This window comes from Petaurus breviceps, unplaced genomic scaffold, assembly GCF_028583685.1.
Source record: "Petaurus breviceps papuanus isolate PSGF00001 unplaced genomic scaffold, PetGlider_PUasm1.0 181, whole genome shotgun sequence".
In the NCBI taxonomy this organism is placed as follows: Eukaryota; Metazoa; Chordata; class Mammalia; order Diprotodontia; family Petauridae; genus Petaurus; species Petaurus breviceps.
In genome coordinates this window covers 14,077,998-14,096,116 of record NW_027185784.1, presented here as the reverse complement: position 1 = coordinate 14,096,116, position 18,119 = coordinate 14,077,998, and the positions used below count along the sequence as shown (strand labels likewise).

Here is an 18,119-nt window from a genome sequence, read left to right as displayed (position 1 = left end):
TGCTGAACCTGGGCCATTACCAGCTAACAGATGACATTACTGAAAATGAATGAGACTAGACATAGGATATAGGATATCTGGGGAATGGAGTAGAAATAGGAACACTGAATTCCTATGTCAGTTTCAAACATAAAAATAATTTTTATTATGTAGTAGTTCCTGTTCCTTACCAATTACAGATCCCTTCCCTCTGTAAAGTGTAGATAAACACTATCAATGATGTAAATGTCCCTTCTATGGGTATGTGCTGGAGAAATTCTCAGGGGATTAAGAGTTAAATCCTATCTAATCTAGAGTTCAGATGCCACAGACAGCAAGAGAATAAAGAACCACTTCTAGTACATAACAGCAAGTGGTTGGCAGCCAAGAGCAGGAATGATGATAAATACTAGAACTGGAAGGGATCTCAAGAGATCACCTAAACCAACTCATCACTTTTAGGTGAGGAAACTGAGGTTCTGAGGGATGAGATGAAGATGGAAGAAAACCACACAATAAACTAACATGGCAGTGGAAATTCCATTCCATATATGTGAAAACATATATACAAAACAAAGTACAGCTCCAACAATGAGGAATAAAACAATGAAAATCAAGGCAAAGAAAAGTTTCTGATACACTAATTGAACAACTTATTGAACAAGAGATCTAAAATACTTTGCTAACAAGTCAGAAGAGGTTTAATTACAGACATTTACGCAGATTTCTGGCCAAACAATAATAAATTGTAATTTCTTTTTCACATACTTAAAGAAAACAAGAAATAAATGGGAATACAGTATTATAGATCATTAGAAATAAATGGGAATGTAGTCTTATAGATCATTAGGGTGGGCTTTTTGCTTGAGAAAGATCTAGGTTCTAGATGACATTGTTCAGGTTCTCTGTTGTCAATCAATAAAGAGAAAAATCGAGGCGCAAATAAAAAGTAGCTGTGTCTTAATCTGAGGTACTATCCTGTTCTGATTCTTATTATCAACCATTTGCATTGTTTGAGCCAAACAAGTGCCTTAAGAACAAGCTGTCTATTTTCCTTGGCCTACTTGTAGCTCACACAGCTGAAATGATTTATTTGCAATGCTTTTGCGGTTTTTGTCTTATTTTTTTAAGAAAGAAAAAAAATTAATACTGTTCTCAGGGTTACGAATTCTTTCTCTACAGAATATCTGCCTCAAGAAAATGCAGAGACCTATTTATAAACCTCAATCTATGATTTATAAAATGGACCCTCCACAAAAAAAGGCAACACAAGGTACAATAGGGATGAGACTGAATGGCTTTGCCATTGGGCACAACCATGAAAATATTTCCTTTTTCCCATGTATTCTGAGTTGTCTGGAGACTCAAGGGGAAAAGAAGACAATTACCTATTCCTTTTTAGATGAATTCTAAGAGGAATCATGCTGGGCAATCCCATAGTACAGGGTTTTAACCAGAAGAAAGTGAGAGATAAGCTGTAAGGTTCTTGTTTTCACAGGACACAACCATAAAATAGTCTCATTTGTTTTGATGTGAGGGTACCTGCAGACCCTGGTGTCTGCAATCACATTGAACCCGGTGCCCAGAAATGATTCCTCACTACGTCTGAAACCCGTGTCAATGTGAATCAGAGCAAAGTACTATGTGATGATGCTATTCAGGTACCAGAAAAAGAGCAGAGTGATAGCTGCGAAGAACAAATGCCAGGGACAGAACTGCCTTCAACCAGTAACAAGTTAACAGTTCTATGAGTGGCAGACAGAAAGACTCTGAATTGCAGCTCAGATGTTGCAGGATCAACTTGTGAGTTAATGCCTTAGTGTCTTCAGGATGAGAAAGGACAGCAAAAGTGTGGCAGCAGAATCCAAGAAGCTGAAGAAGAGGCTGCAATGCAACTAATTAACATCAGCCAAAGCTAAATATGATCCATCATATCAGTCGGCCAAAATAATTTTGAAGAATTCTGCCCTTTACGTGTTTCCACCTAACACCTTATATCAAAGAGAACTGACAAAATGAGAGAGAAAATGAAAAAAGATTTCTCATAACTTAGTTATATACAATGATAAATGAAACTTGTATTCAAACAGCACTAATACAAGCAAACTTGGTAACTACTATTCATGCTGCAATGTCTATTGGGATTCTTCCCTCTTTCTACTTTTTTCAGAACTTGAAACTACGAAAAAGTGGAACCCTTTGTTTGAGGGATTTTGGAGTAGAAACAGAGAGTACATATTAAATTATTCTGCAATTCCTTAAATAAAATAAATTTAAAGATAAAAATTTTGATGTTTCTTTTCTTATATCTGCATGCAAAAAGTTTCTCAAAGTAAAACTTTACACTCAGAAAGATTTTCTGTGAGGATCAAATTTTTGCTCTGTAACTTGCATTTACAAAGCTATATGAAAATATTTCTATTTAATAAGGTTTTCTCCTATATGCAATGTGAGATTTAGTGACATCACATTTTCTTTCCATCTTTCTTTAAAATTATATTCCTGAGACACCTGTGAATTAAAGGAAAAGGATAATGTAAAACTTATAGTTAATGTAAAGTCTGAAGATGTTGTCTTTCTGTTTTTCTAAAGATCCTGTAGAGTATATTGGATTCTTGGTTTGGGGCACAAACTAAATACCTAACAACTTATATATGGACACAGTGGCCATCCAAAAATATTAACTTCTGGATTTTTTCTCTAATTTGTATAAATTATTTTACATTATAGGATGAAAATAAGATTAATCATGCCTTTTGGGATTTATCTATAAGAATTCCTAAAGTTGCCAACCAGAAAGAAACAGGCATATTTGTAAACCAGCATAGCAACTTTTGTTAATATTGTACATAAAAAAGACAAACAGAAATATTATAACACAAAACAATGCTATTTTACTTTTTCCCAAGAGTCAGCTGAGTGTTTCAGACATGGCATGCCACTGGAAATAATTTATTATTCTGGCTGCTAGGTTTAATTTCTTCCTTGACTGAGCATTAAAAAAAATAATCGATGAAATATGGTCCTATCAAAATTTCACCATTTTAACCTCCAAGACTTGTATAGTCCTTAGAAAAACATACCAGAAAATTCTAAGATTGTATTACAATGTCAGCTAAAAGAATATACATTTTTATAAAGTGGTCTGTGATGTATCATTTTGCTTAAGATGAAAAGACGTGTTGCTTCACAAAGTTCTGAGTTATCTATAGAGCTTATCCGATTGCGGGGCAGGAATGAGCATTTATAAATATATGTGCCGGGGCTAAACACTTCTATAAATATCATCTCATTTGATTCTCACAACTCCGAGGGATAGGTGCTTTTATTATCCTCATTTTACAGCTGAGGAAACTGAGGCAGAGAGCTTAAGTGATATGCCAAGGTTCACACAGCTAATGAGTGTTTGAGAAAAATCTGAACTTAAATCTTCCTGATTCTAGGCCCAGTACTCTATCCACTGTACTACCTAACTGCCTCAAATTAGACTGGAGAAATGTTTGAAAGCCACTATAACTCTTTTTGTTTTTTCCCTTAGTAGAGGGATGTAATACTTTGGAGAAAGATTGCCCAAATCTATTCTGGGATCTTGGAGATGGAGTTATTCACCTGTGACAAAAGGTAAAGAAAGAAAAAGTGAGATGGTAATCCTGAACACATCAAAAGCAAGCTCAACAGAAGCTAACTTGTTAAAAAGAAAGCAGTGAAAACAGATTTGTAAGCCTCCAAGTAGAAACTAACAAAACATGCAAAGACAGAGGCAGTAGAGAAAGAAGGAAGCAGAAAGCAACAACGAAAAAAGTTTTTCTACAGACATTTAAGCACTGGACAACTGAAAAAATAGTAAAGAGATCCTAGAAGAGGAAGAAGAACCTCAGAAAAGGTGGAAATGGAGAGCTGAAACTGTTTCAGGGAAGCCTCAAGCACAAAGTTCCTTTAATTTGGCATGGACCACGCTATCAATCTTTAAGAACATTTTGTAACGAGCTCACAGCCTATTTCTTTTCATGTAAACAGAACAATTTTATTGAAACAACAAACACAAAACCATAGAACAGGATGTTAGAACCACTGCAAGTAGTAACAATTTCTGGAGTTAGTGGTATCTTCAACTCTTAGTCATTCATACTAAGAGAAAGGAATTATGGCACAAAGGACACAAAAATAATGGATAATGCTACCCTATCAAGTAATTTAGATTTAGTCTTAGAATGTATTTATGATTTTTGGAGAACCAGATTTATTCTACTTATTATTCTTCCTAGCCTATATTCAAATAAGTTACCGTTTTATACATATATGCCAAATAACAGCTTGGGGGTGAGAATGTGGGGAAAGCGGCAGAGAGATGCTGAGGAGTAGATGAAAGCTGCGCATGGACTGAAAAGATGATCCACAAAATGGGTAATTCACAGAAAAAACAAATGAGAACTAATTACATTTCAAACATAACTTTCTGAAGCTTTGTTCCTCACCTCTTTTGTTTCCTCTGGGTCTGAATGATCCACAGTTACATAAAGGTCATTCTGCAAATATTTCAGAGCACTAAGAGGATCAGACTGAGCTTTTTCTTCAAACCTAGAAAATAACCAAACAAAAATTATAATTGGATATGATTAGTGAAATGAGATGTTCTTCAACTACAGGGAGAGCAAGGGGCATTGGAGAAGGAGGTTGCAAAGCACTAAGCTTGGTTTCCTCACAAATTTCTGGTACAAGGGCCCAGGAAAGATTAAAGCCAAAAAATATATAGGACTGGGAAGTGGTATTTGTCTAGATGGCCTAAGGCTACAGTACTGGTGACATTAAACCTAGGTTACTTTTCAAATCTGCCAATGACTGAGTGGGAACATTCCTTACAAATCAGGTTTACTTCTCTGATAATACCATTAGATAGGTTATGAAACACCTATAAAACTTCAGGCACTAAATATTATACACGATAGCTGTAGGATAAAACATGAAAGAAACGTTCTTCAAAAGAGAAGTAAAAACTGTGTCCTAGGGGGTGTTTACTTGGTCTGAACCCATGATTTTTTTCCTACCCAGGAATTCCTACTGTGCAAACTCCCCGCTCTCATAAGGCTTCAGCAACTCGTGTACAATTTAGGGTCTTAGTTGCCTTGAGCACTGAAAAGTTAAGTGATTTGGCCATGGTCTCACAGATCAATTCACAGCTCCAGCAGCAGTACCCACTTTTTCATAGCTCCTTGAACATTTACCATTATTTGTCTTTTTATCATCTTTGTCAATTTTATGAGTTTTAGAAAAAAAATCTCAGACTTGTTTCAATGTGCATTTCTCTTATTATTTGTAACCTAGAACATTTTTCTACATGGTTCTTGATGGTATCCATTTCTTCTTTAGAAAACTACCTATCTATATCCTTTTATCACCTACCTACTGGATTAGGGTTAAGTTCTCGTTCTTATACATTCATATCAATTTCCTATATCAGACAATTTATAATCAATTTGCTATGAATATTTTCTTCCAATCAACTCCTCTTCTCATTTTAGCTGCAATGAATTTGTTTGCACAAATACTTTTTAATTTTATATTCTATCTTTTATGATCATTTCCAGGTCTTGTTTATTTAAGAATTCTTCTATAGCCTTAATTGTAAAAGGCAACTCTTTCCATTCTGCTGATAAGTTTTAAATGATGTGACTTTTCATATTTAAATGTAGCATCTACTTGACAAACTGTTTTAAATGGTGTAAAATGTTGGTCTAAAATGAATTTTTACCAAACTACTTTCCAGTTTTCCCAGTAGGTTTTACTGAATGTAGTCTACACTAATATTTGTTTTGGGGTTTTATTGAATGTAGACTACTATGTTTGATCACCAGGTCTTACTAATCTAGTCTATTCCACTGATCAATTTTTCTGTTTTTCAATAAGCACTAACTAGTTTTGATGATAACTGTTTTATAATAAGTTTGTAAAATTCTCAATTTAGTTGAAAGGTATAAACCTGTGGAAAAACATCATCGATATCATATAAAAGAGTGACAGAGAAAAATGTCTGTAACAATTAACACATCTCTAAAAGACTTTTATGATTAATAACCATATTTATGCTTAAGACATCAATTAAAATTTATTTAAAAATAAGTTGATGAGTAATATTTTAAAAGAAATTTTTATTGACATCTTTTGTTTTTACATAACCTACATTTCCCAATATGTCCTCCCATTTTCTCTCTGAGAGTCACATCTTATTAAAAAAAAAAATCAAAAGGTAAAAACAAGTTTAGCAAAACTTAACAACACATCAAAAAAGCCTGATAATATTTATTATTGTCTATGACCACAGTCAATTACCTCTTCAAATGTGGAAGGGAGGTGCCTTCTCATATCTTCTCTGGAATTAAGCTTGGAGGTTATATTTTCACAGTATTTAATTTCTTATTTTGAAAATAAATTTTCACTGTTGTCTTTTGTTTACATATCATCTATAGTTCTCACTCTACTACTCTCCCAACTCCACCCCCCTGAGAGCCATCAATTATAACAAAGAATGACAACAAGAAGAAAAAAGTTCAGTAGTACTATCCAACACATCAAACAAGCAGGGACCCCACCTCTGCAAAGAAGGGCGGGGAGGGAAAGTATCTTCTTCTAGCTCTTCTTTGGGGACCAAGCCTGGTCATTAGAGTTCTGAAGTATTCCATTTCCATCATTTTTCTGTTGCTGTTCTTTCCACTCACATTGTTGTAGTCACTGGTTATAGAGTTTTCCTGGTTTTCGTTACTTTACCTTGTTCACATAAACTTTTCCATGTTTCTTTATATTCATCATATTCGTTGCTTCTTACAGTACAGTAATACTCCGTTATATTTGCATACCACATTTATTTAGTTATTTCCCAGTAAATGGGCATCTACGTAGTTTCTAGTTCTTTGCAACTACAAAAAGTATTTTGTTGTGTATGGAGCCTTTCCTTTTTTTTGCACTGATGTCCTTGGGGAACATGCCTAACAGTAGAATCTCTGGGTCAAAGGGTATGGACATTTTAGTCACTTTCTTCAAAAAATTCCAAACGGCTTTCCAGAATGGCTGGCTGGACCAATTCAGAGTTCCACCAACAGTGCATTAGCATGCTAATCTTTCTACAATATCTTCAACATTGATTATTCTCCTCTTTTGTCACCTTTGCCAATTTGCTGGGTGGGAGGTGAAACCTCAGAGTTGCTTTGATTTGCATTTCTCTTATTATTAGTAATTTGGAGCATTCTTTAATATATTCATTTATAGTATGCAATTCCTTTAAGAACTATTTGTTCATATCCTTTGACCGCTCTTGGGATCTTGTTAACTATTACAAAAAAAAGTATTTGACTTGGTAAAGCAAAAATCTCTGGACAGTCTCTCCTCCAAACCAACAAAAGAACTCTCATGCACATGTCAAAATCATATAAGATTACTTGAAAAACGTAACAGATATACCGTTGTTCAATAACCATCTGGTTATACGTGAAGTATAAAACAAGGAGACATATACTTACAAAAGGTATTGTCACCATCAAGGAGAATGTTCAGTGCAGAGTCCAAATTGAAGAGCGATTTCTCATAGATGAAGTCCTCCAAATGCTCCTGTTTATGGATGACATTGTGCTGATTGCATCAAGCCCCAGAACAGTGCAGAGCAAAGATCCATAATCAACTGAGAGTGTTCAGCCTAACTATCCACATGGCAAAAATCAAGTGGACAAAGAATGCCTAATCTCCAGACTATGATATGCAGCTGAATGGGCAACCTAAACAGTCCATCTATCAGCATATATATGGGCACAGGTGCTGCAGATGAACAACGGACTGAGTCCAGAATTTTAAAAAAGCATGCAGCACTCACTGCCTTTGAAAAATGCATGTTTTTTTTTCAAATGACCCCAAGCTTCTACCTGAAACACAGATCCATCTTTTTAACATTAATATTCTTCCAGTGATGCTGCATAGCTTCGAATCATGGAATATCAAAGTCCCTGAAGAAATACAGTTGCGGATCACTGAGAGGTCAATGGAGACACATCGTGGGCCTAAGTAGGCTGCAACATATCACCAACAAAGCATTATGCAAGGGAAGTAGATTTAAGGATATAATCAGAGAAATGTATATCTGGAAAAAGAGGCCAGCTGGACATGCAGTGAAAGTGACAGATGGACAGCCTGTGTTGCTGGTATCCATTGGTATCCACATAAAGTTAAGAGAACTTGAGAAAGGCCCTCAACAAGGAGAGTGGCCTCCTTGTTGCAGATTTCTAGGAAGACACAGGAAAAAGTCACACAGTATGAGAGGGTATGGCCGAGTCAAGATCTTCTCTGTTGAAGGGAGCACTCAAATTGATGCGATCACAAATCCACTGAAGTACCAAAGTATTGAAATACCACGGGCCAATTTAAAAATATTGTCAAACAGACTTCTGCTTGGGATGCCTTCAAAATCTCATAGATTCAAGCTCTTCAGTCCATAAATTGCTTTGTTGGGGAAAAGCGGTCCTATGGATTCGAACTGTTTCTACTTGACACTGCAAGCAACTTTGTGATGTTTTGGCTTAGGTAAATAATCGATATGGAGGTCATATTTTTAAAAATTCATTTTTGTGTTTTTCATTGTGAATTTAAATTAGCAGTGGTCAATATGCTTTTTAAAAAAGTTAATATGATTTGCACTTCTGGGTCAGCCTACAAGTCACTTCAAGGACCTTTGAATACTATATTTTTAGGATTACTGAAGATGAAAATAAGTTATCATCCCTACCTTCCATCCACAAGAGAGGTTAAGCAGAGTGAACAACAACAATAATAGCTGGCACATGTATGATATGTAAGCTAGCTATTATTATTATTATTATTGACAGGATATGCACAGCTTTAATATTTACAAACTATTTTACATGTTATCTCATTTTACCTGTACAACAACCCTGTGAGGTATTATAGGTGGTATCCCTATTTTACATATAAAAAAAAACTAAAAATTTGCACATTATCAAAGAACTATTAATTAACCAGGAATGAGTTTAATTCCATTTTTCTCTTGACTACTTTTTCCCCCATTATGTTACAATGTTCCTCTCTTTCCTCCCAATAGACTATAAATATGAAGTCAGGGGCCACATTCCATACAAATTTTACTTCCCCTTTAATACATAATGGGTGTCCCAAAAGCTTTAGAATAGTTTTAAGCTTTAAGAGTTATTAAAAGTTATGTAGAGGCAGCTAGGTGGTGCAGTGAGTAGAGTGCCAGCCTTGGAGTCAGGAGGACCTGAGTTCAAATACAGCCTCAGACACTTAACACTTTAACTAGCTGTGTGACCTTGGGTAAGTCATTTAACCCCAACGGCCGTACCTTCCCCACTCCAAAAAGATACACACAAAAAAGTCATGTATACTTATCAAATGATTAGTTCTTTAAAGAGAATGATTTTACCTTTTTTTCTAGTTCTCAGATTCATAAGATGAAATAGAAATAACATATTCCTCTCATGTTGTTCAACTCAATATATATTTTTTGTATTTTCCATGTATTTTTAAAAGGTTTCTATTTTCCATTATTTTGTCATTTCAATTCTGTTTTTCTGTTTTTTGTATAAAGTAAGTGAATATAAGCATAACTGTGTTATCTTTGTGATAGAGCAAACAGTAGAAAATGGAAAGCATAGGTGAACCAATGAAAATTTAGTAGGAAGATAAAGCTTTTGTAGGTTCACGGACATAAGGAAACTACTTGCAAGGTTAAACTATAAAGTGAAAATCCCATGTATTTTAGTTAAAGACATATACTGTTTAACACAAGTGTTTTAATCTCCTATACATATCTGTAGTCCAGTACTTGGTTTTTCTTCACTTTCCCCAATTACAAATTTCTATAAAAGCCTAATGTAGTGGTAGCAGAAAAAAAATAGATGCACCTATAAAATTAGCCAGCTGATATCTGATTATATTACCTGATAATTTGTACAGCTATGCTATGTTTTATATTAACTGCAAAAAATCATCATATGTAAAGCGATGAAAGACTATGAAAGTGAGAAATGGCTACTGACTCTCAACTAATAATAACAGCTAGCATTTACATAAATCTTTCAGGCTTGCAAAGCACTTTACCTATGCTATTTCATTTTATCCTCACAACAACCATGTAAGGTAAGTGGTATTATTATTTCCATTTTACAGATGAGGAAATTAAGATTAGAAGAAATTAATGGACTTGCCAAGGGTCACACAGTTGTTAAGCAGGATTGTGAAGCACAATCTGAATTCAGGTCAGGAAGTAGAGTTAAACCTATATTTAGAAAGTCCATGTGCTGATGTTTATATATATGACACCTAACACACTGTACCCTGGGAAGAAGTTTTAACAAAATATAATCTGTCTGTCCATCACTGAGGGCTGGTCTAATTTTTATTGGTTTAAAACATTTTCTAAAACCAATCAATCAATAAGCATCTATCAAGCAACTACTACGGATTTGACACTCTGCTAAGTACCAAGGATACAAAAACAAAGAATGAAACAGCTCCTACTCTCAAGGAGCTTACACTCTAACATTCTGTAAGTCTTTACCAAGTAAAGAGAAGGCATCAAGGGTGAAGGCACAATCAGCTGGGGAGATGGAGTGGCGTTAATGCTGAGCTCTGAAGAAAGTCAGAAATTGCAAAAGGCAGAGTGGAGGAGAAAGCACAGAGTATAGTCCAAGAATATGAGATGACAGCCTGCACCAAGGTCAGCCCAACTCAGTTATAGAGAGCATGACAGGAAAAAGCTGTGGAAAGGTATAATAACGTAATGTGGAAAGCTAGTCTGGAGGCAAGTCATGAATGCCCAAATGGAGGCATCTGTATTTAATCCCAGAGCTAACAAGGGAATAGAGGACAGAGACTGGAGGCAAGGAAACCAATTAGCAAGATCTATCACAATAGTTAAGTTGGACGTAATGAGGGACTGAAGTAGGGTAGTGGCCATGTGAAGGGAAGGAAAGGGAGGAATCAAACATGACACAAAGGCTGTAAATCTGTATGACTAGAAAGATGGTGGTGCCAGGGACAGAATAAGAAAGGAAAGAAAGCAGGTGGGTTTGAGGAGAAAGGAAATGAGTCCTGTTCTGTATATGCTGAGTTAAGATGCAATATGCATATGATATTACATCTTAGAAAATTTCTTTTCCTAATACCTTTAAGTTACGAAGCTCATATAAACTAGTCACTTTTTCTCTAATTGGGAACTTTGGAAATAATGTTTTTAGTCTTAATTTCAAGGTGAGAGCAAAGGAAAATGAATGAAACCTATGATTAATTTATAGTACAGTTATGCTGTAAGATTATTAGATTTTTCCAATAGAATGTCTCCAAATGGCTTTTAACTGGTGTAGTAGCTTCAACAGATGATGTTCTATTGGGGAAAAAAAAAGATCTGTCAGACAGACTATTGCTTTTATACCTGTGTTTCCTTATGAGATATTTACAATGCCTCAACAAGTATTCCTTTGAAGGACGGCAGAGTTTCAGTGACCAGAAATCATCTAATCTCATCTTTGGAGAACAGGATTTGCCAGGATTTCCACCAAACAAATAATGAACCTACAACAGAAGAAACAGAGGAGATTTTAAAATTGCTTGCATACTCAAAAATGCCAATAAGTTATAGCAAAGTTAGGCACTGAAGTTTAATAGGAGTGAATACCAGAGAATTTCTTTATATCAGTGATAAAAATCTATAAACAGGCTAACATAGGGGCGGCTAGGTGGCACAGCGAATAGAGCACCAACCCTGGAGTCAGGAAGATTTGATTTCAAATCTGGCCTCAGACACTTAACACAAAAGCTAGCCGTGTGACCTTGGGCAAGTCACTTAACCCCAATTGCCCTCAAAAAAAAACCACACCCAGGCTAACATTTTCTGCACAAAATAACTCCCTGTTCTCCTTGGTTTGCTTTGTGTAATAGTCCCATTTCCACACCTCTCAAAGGCTCCATTTAGGTTCAATCTGTGGTTGGCACCAATATAACCTTGTTAAGAGATGTTTAAGAGACAAATAGAAAAGAAAAATGAGACACAGTCCCTTTCCTGAAGTAATTTACAATATAACTGGAAATAAATCTGAGAATTCATTTTTTAAAAATCTACATGACAAAATCAGTGCGTGGAAATGCAGAATATAAGTGTTTATAGGATGCCCATCAAGTTCTCAGATCATCTAATGTTTGTTGTGACTATTTTACAGAAGAGAGCCCTTTCTCACAAGAAAGCTTAAATACAGCTAAGTAAGTGCAGAGAATAGAAAACATCAGAGAATAAAAGCAGTATTTTTACATGAGGATATTTATTTCTGCCTCAACATATTATGCTTACAATTCTGAAAGTTGTTACCAGCTGAAAAGTGATTCTATTTCCAGGCTAGCCCTTGCAGCCAATTATGAGGTGAGTAGTCTTTGGGAGAAGAGGCTCGCTTCCCACCAAGACCAACTACCAGCATGGGCAGGTAAGTCCAAGAGCCCCACAAATAGCAATAACTCTCCCACCTCTTCTTTCCACTTAAGGAAGCAGCCCTTTCAGAGAATGGGCCCACTTTTCCCATCACCACCAATATGAATTGCCCTCGTTGATGTAGGAAGGTAGTTTGAAGGAGGGACAGGTAGCAAGCAGCCTGTACTAGGCAGGTCACTTTGATCATTGCTTCCCTCAGACCCTGGTGGAGATAGATTAGGACCCTGAACTCAAGGACCCCAAGAACAGCAACATTCTAAAGACCACTAGTCCTCACTCATAGAGTCAATCAGTTGCCAAACTTTGTAATTTCTTTCCCCACCACATATCCTGAATCCATCTCCATTCCACTCAAACAACAATTTAATTTGGGGTCCTTATTATCTGTTGCCTTGACAACCTCCAATTGTCTCCTAACTGGTTTCCTTGCCTCAAAACTCTCTCCTCTCCCCTCCACCCTCCACAGAAGTGCCAGTGATTTCCCTAAAGCACAGGTTTGGCCACGTCATCCTCATCATCTCTATGAATAACTTCTGTCTGGCTTCTTACACAATACTTTCCTTCACACTCTGCTTCAGTCAAATTGTTCTGGTTGTTTCTCAAACAAGACCCTCCACTTTCTGCTTCTGTGTCTTGGTACCAGGTGTCCCCCATTTTTGACATGAGTTCATGCTTCATCTCTTTAAAACATTTTGTAAAACCAATCAATCAATAAGCATCAAGCAACTACTACAGCCAGACACTGTGCTAAGTACCAAGGACACAAAAACAAAGAATGAAACAACTCCTACTCTCAAGGAGCTTACTTACACTCTAAACATTCTGTCAGTCTTTACCAAGCAAAGAGAAGGCATACTGAGGGTGAAGGCACAAGGAGATGGGGAGATGGAGTGGAGTTTCTGTGCTTTGTAGCCATTGTCTACATGAAACTTTTCCCAACCCCCCCAGCCTTCCTTTCTCTTCCCAGGCACAAATAACCTTGTATTTATTTTGTCTATAATTATATATGTTATCTCTTCCCATAGAATGTAAACTTTTGTGGACAGGAATTCTTCCATCTTTGTCTTTGTACTCCCTATGCCTGGTCCACAGCAGGCATTTAATTAGTGATTTTTGGCTGAATTCTAACCTAGTGAATAAGTCGTAGAGCACTACATGAGGCTCAGAGAGGTTACATAACTTGCCCATGGTCACCAAGCTCTGAAGCAGAAGTCAGTTCTTCCCGACTGCAGGTTCAGCACCATTATCAACTATAGCAAGCCTGCACAATCTGCAGCAGGCAAGCTTATGGCCTGCAGGTGCAGCACACCAAAGGATTTCTTCTACATACAAAGGATGTTTTCTTCTACATGTTTTGCTGATGGGCCTGAACTATAGGATGCCATCTCTCTTTTTCTATTACCATAATGAAAATAAATAATAAAATAAGAAGAGAGCCCTTTCTCATAAGAAAGCTTGTAATCCAGCTAAATAAGCACACAGACTATAAAACAGACCAAACTAACAACAGCATGTGTAAAAGCACTAAAGGAATATTAAGAGGACTAGTTATTCCATGGGGTTGAGTTAGCCTAGGAAGGCTTCCTACAGGAGGTCTCTCAAATTATGTTTTAGAAAGTGATGGGCATAAATTTCATGTCAGCGCCCTCACACCAGCTTCTAGCTCTGTTTATATGAACCAGCATTTCTGAAGCAGGTTCTAAAACATGTTGGGCTTCAATAAGAGCTGGCAAACTGCAATTTCTATATTGTCAAAACCACTTTATTTTAATTATTTTCTTACAAAACTACCTCTTCTTCTAAGAAACCATATGGCTGCCCATATTTAGTCCCGCACAAACATCAATTTCTTTCAAGTAGGTGAAAACTGAACTTCTTTCGCCCTCACACTGTATTCTGAGCCAAATTTCTACACACATTCAAAAAAAAAAAAACCAGTTCCTTCAAAGCTTGGGACAAAATACATATATTTGCATCTTTCCATGGAACTGTTCTTTTAAAGCAAGAGAACAAAATCTACGGCAAAAAACTTAACACTAAAATTTATAATAGAATCTAGTATGAGAACCATGTCAGTTAAGTATGCAGGAAAAAAACACCTTTGCAAATATAAGAATCTGAGGGGTATAAAGCTCTTAACTCTAAACATGATTTCATAAGAGAGGCTTATTAAAGGGTCCCTGTAGACTGCAAAGAATAAGTAGTTGAACTTCTTTTGAAGGAAGAAACTTTAGAATTCACTTTTGAAAAACTACTATCAATAATATTAATAATTTGTATTCCAATCTAATTCAGGAGCATTTATTACGTGTCAATTATATACAAATTGCTAGGCCAGACACTGTATATATAAAACAAATAAACAAACAAAAAAACTCTGAACTGTCTCTGCCCTCTAGTTTTCTATTTTCCTGAGAATCCTGAGTTTACACTAATATGTAAATTCATGGGTAATTGACATTTCCTATGGTGCTTTACAGTTTATGAAGCACTTTATACACATTCATTAAATAAAATGTGAGGCTTACTTAGTGAAGTAGCACAGGTATTATTCTTTCCATTCATAGATAAGAAAACTGAAGCTAAGCTAACTCACTTCTTTGAGATTATAGAGCAGGAAGCAACTAGTTTTTATTGTGCTTCCTCTCCCAATGAATAATGTTAAAGCAGAAAAACAATGTCAGAGGTGATTCTGAAAAAGTAGTTTTTAAAAGAACAAAATAAAATATCAACACTTATTTCTAAATCATTTATACCTGTCTTGAGAAGGTTCTGAGATCCATTATGTTTGGCTAGAGTAGGGAAGAGAAGCAGCTTCAGAACCTGGGTTTGATTTGTGACTGATTTAGACTGGCTGTTTAATTCTGGGCAAGTCATTTGACTTCTTGGTGTTCAAAGTGAGAAGTGACTAAGTTTGTCATGATCTGAGTTATGTGCATTCAGAGGTTGCAAAACAGCTACTAATCTGACAGTTTCCTCAGCAGGAGTTCTCTACATTAACAAAATTATAGGTCTTAATCACCCATTCTCTTTCCAAAACAGCATCAATAACTGAATTTATGTTTTAGGAGGAAATACTAAAAGTGGACAAGGTGATCTGTGAGCATACTGTAGAGGCCATGCTTCCAGGGAGTCAAAGTGGGATTAAAAATTTAAATGTAGGAGTGGCTAGGTGGCAAAGTGAATAGAGCACTCCTGGAATCAGGAGGATCTGAGTTCAAATCCAACCTCAGACACTTAACACTTACTAGCCGTGTGACCTTAGCCAATCACTTAACCCCAAATTGCCCTGCCTTCCCCCCTCCAAAAAGGAAAAAAAAATTTTATTTAAATGTACACAAAGCTAATCAAAAGCTGATTGCAATAGTAAGTGACAATTTTTCTCACTTCTAATTTACTGAAATCCTGTACTGATGTCCTTGCAAAGCATGGAGATGGTCCAGGGCTCTAGAGCTGTAGTATCAAACTCAACAGAACTGGGTCCCTGAGGGCTGCATACTGACTTAGAAAATCACAAACTAATACCAACTATGTTGTACTGAATTATTTATCTGGGTAAATATTTCCCAATTACATTTTTTGGGTATTTATTTAATTTTCCCCCAGTTACATGTAAACAACAATTGTTTTTAAAACCTTTAGAACTTTTTAAAACTTTTAAAACTTTAGAGTTCGAAAACCCAATTACATTTTAATATGATTTGTCCCATCAGTTTGACATCTCTGCTCTAGAGGAATAAATAGGTTGAGTGCAAGCTTTGCTAAATCCTACCAAGCTAAAAAGGTTACAGGACCAATGACAGAATGTTCATCTATTATCTGAGGGTCAGCCAACCTAATAATAATTATTAATAATCTGCTTTGAGGTTTAAGAAATACTTTTTTCACAACAAACCTGAGGCAGATATTTTAAAGATAAGAAAATTGGATTCTGAGAGGTTAAGTGAGCTAGAATCAGTTTTCAGAACAGGGGAGGCCTATGAGGTCACCCAGTCCAATTCCTTCAATGTGTATCTGAAGAAGCAAAAGTCCAGGTAGGTAAAGTGACTTCCTTACAGTCACACAACTAGTAAGCCCTAATATATCCAGGACAAGACCACCAATCTCCTTCCCCCCCAGCTCTTGTGCTCCTAAAGTTCATCAACAGCAGACTGACTACAAGGTGATGAATTTTGGAGCCACAACTACTCATGAAAACCATCATGAAAAAGCTATGATCTGTTAGTGGAGTATCTAAATTAATGGAACTGTAGGTCCTTGAAGTATCATTTGTAACCATGTTTAATCATCATGGGGATATAGCTCAAAACTGTCACATAACTTGATCAAGCAAGTTAATTTTAGGATTCCTAAAGGGGCTTTATATTAATCATATTGTCTGTCAGACATAATGACAAAATAAACAGCACACTTGTGGGAAAAGTTTTTTTTTTTTTTAATGTTATGCTATTATATGGGTAAGATCAAATAAAAATAAATTTGTTTAAAAGGGATCCCAGTAATTATATATTGCAATAAAAAGAATCTAGGAATTATTCATTGGTCATTAATGGCATGCTACACTTAAGCTTTTTATATAGAAGCATTCCCTGAAATTTCAAAAATATTAATTACTTTCCAATGATAAGATACTGTAGCAGCTCCCAGTAGAAGAAAAATTATTTACTTTCAACTCAAGACTAAGGGAAAGAGCTTTAACTGAAATCCAATGTTGTCTTTTCACTTACAGACGTCAGATCATGGCCCATTTATTCACTTTCTCTCCAACTAAGAGCAAGAATATTGGCTCTGTAAAATACAAACCACTAAAATAGAGATAATGGCTTTGGTAAGTCAAAAGAAATCTTTTTAAACACTTGAACATTATTAGATGTCAGAAGCTATAAATTAACCTTGCCTTCATTGTTGTTACTGGGCTGATAGAAGGGAGCAAATGACTCATTCTAACCAACAGAAGAAAAAAATTATTCCTTTAGATGAAAACGAAAACTTAACATGGTTTGTTTCCAAGCAGTGTGGCACTCACATAATACCATTATGAGAAAAGGAAAAAAACACAACTTTTACCTGTTTTTGTATGGATGGCAAAAGCCTCCCCTTTTTATGTGTCATCTATCAGTTGTGAGCAGCTGACATGTAAACTGTTAACAACTACTAAGAAAAAAATGTCCTATAGCTCCCAGTACTGAGAGCACCAACTGAATCCAAAAAAAGTTCAGAGAGAAAAAATATCAAGTGCCAAATATACTGCTTATATTTTCCTCAAATAAGTTTTATACAACTTATAGGAAACCAATGGCCAGAATTCCTTGGGCAATCCACCTTAGTTGGTATGCCACAGATAGTTCATATGTAGACTGTACAACAATACCTTGTGTAATTCATCATACACAAGCTGGTGGGCGAATCTCGGGCATGGTTCCTCCTCCTGTAGACTTTTACTTGGATTATCCTTCGCAGCTTGATCATTTTTATAGACACAAGACCTGCAACACAAATTGTCATTATGGCACTGCCTCAATAAAATCAGTAGCAAACATGAGACAAATGGAATTAAAGCAAATAAATAAATAAAACTGCATGTTTAACAAGTACTAGCAGATGCGAGATTCTATTTTTGTGTGATCTTTTTATTTTAAAAATCTTA

At 35.9% G+C, this 18,119-nt stretch overlaps 1 protein-coding gene across 5 annotated transcripts in view; it reads right to left on the bottom strand.

Moving 5' to 3' along the window:
• MKLN1 (muskelin 1) overlaps positions 1–18,119 on the bottom strand; it is a 305,308-nt gene that overhangs the window by 15,476 nt on the left and 271,713 nt on the right. For all 5 annotated transcript variants that reach the window (XM_069087238.1, XM_069087241.1, XM_069087239.1 and 2 more), the window contains 3 exons: positions 17,844–17,958; positions 11,426–11,565; positions 4,455–4,557 (listed from right to left, as the gene is read on the bottom strand). In XM_069087238.1, coding sequence (XP_068943339.1) covers positions 4,455–4,557; positions 11,426–11,565; positions 17,844–17,958 — 358 coding nt within the window. The remainder of the gene's footprint in view (positions 1–4,454; positions 4,558–11,425; positions 11,566–17,843; positions 17,959–18,119) is intronic.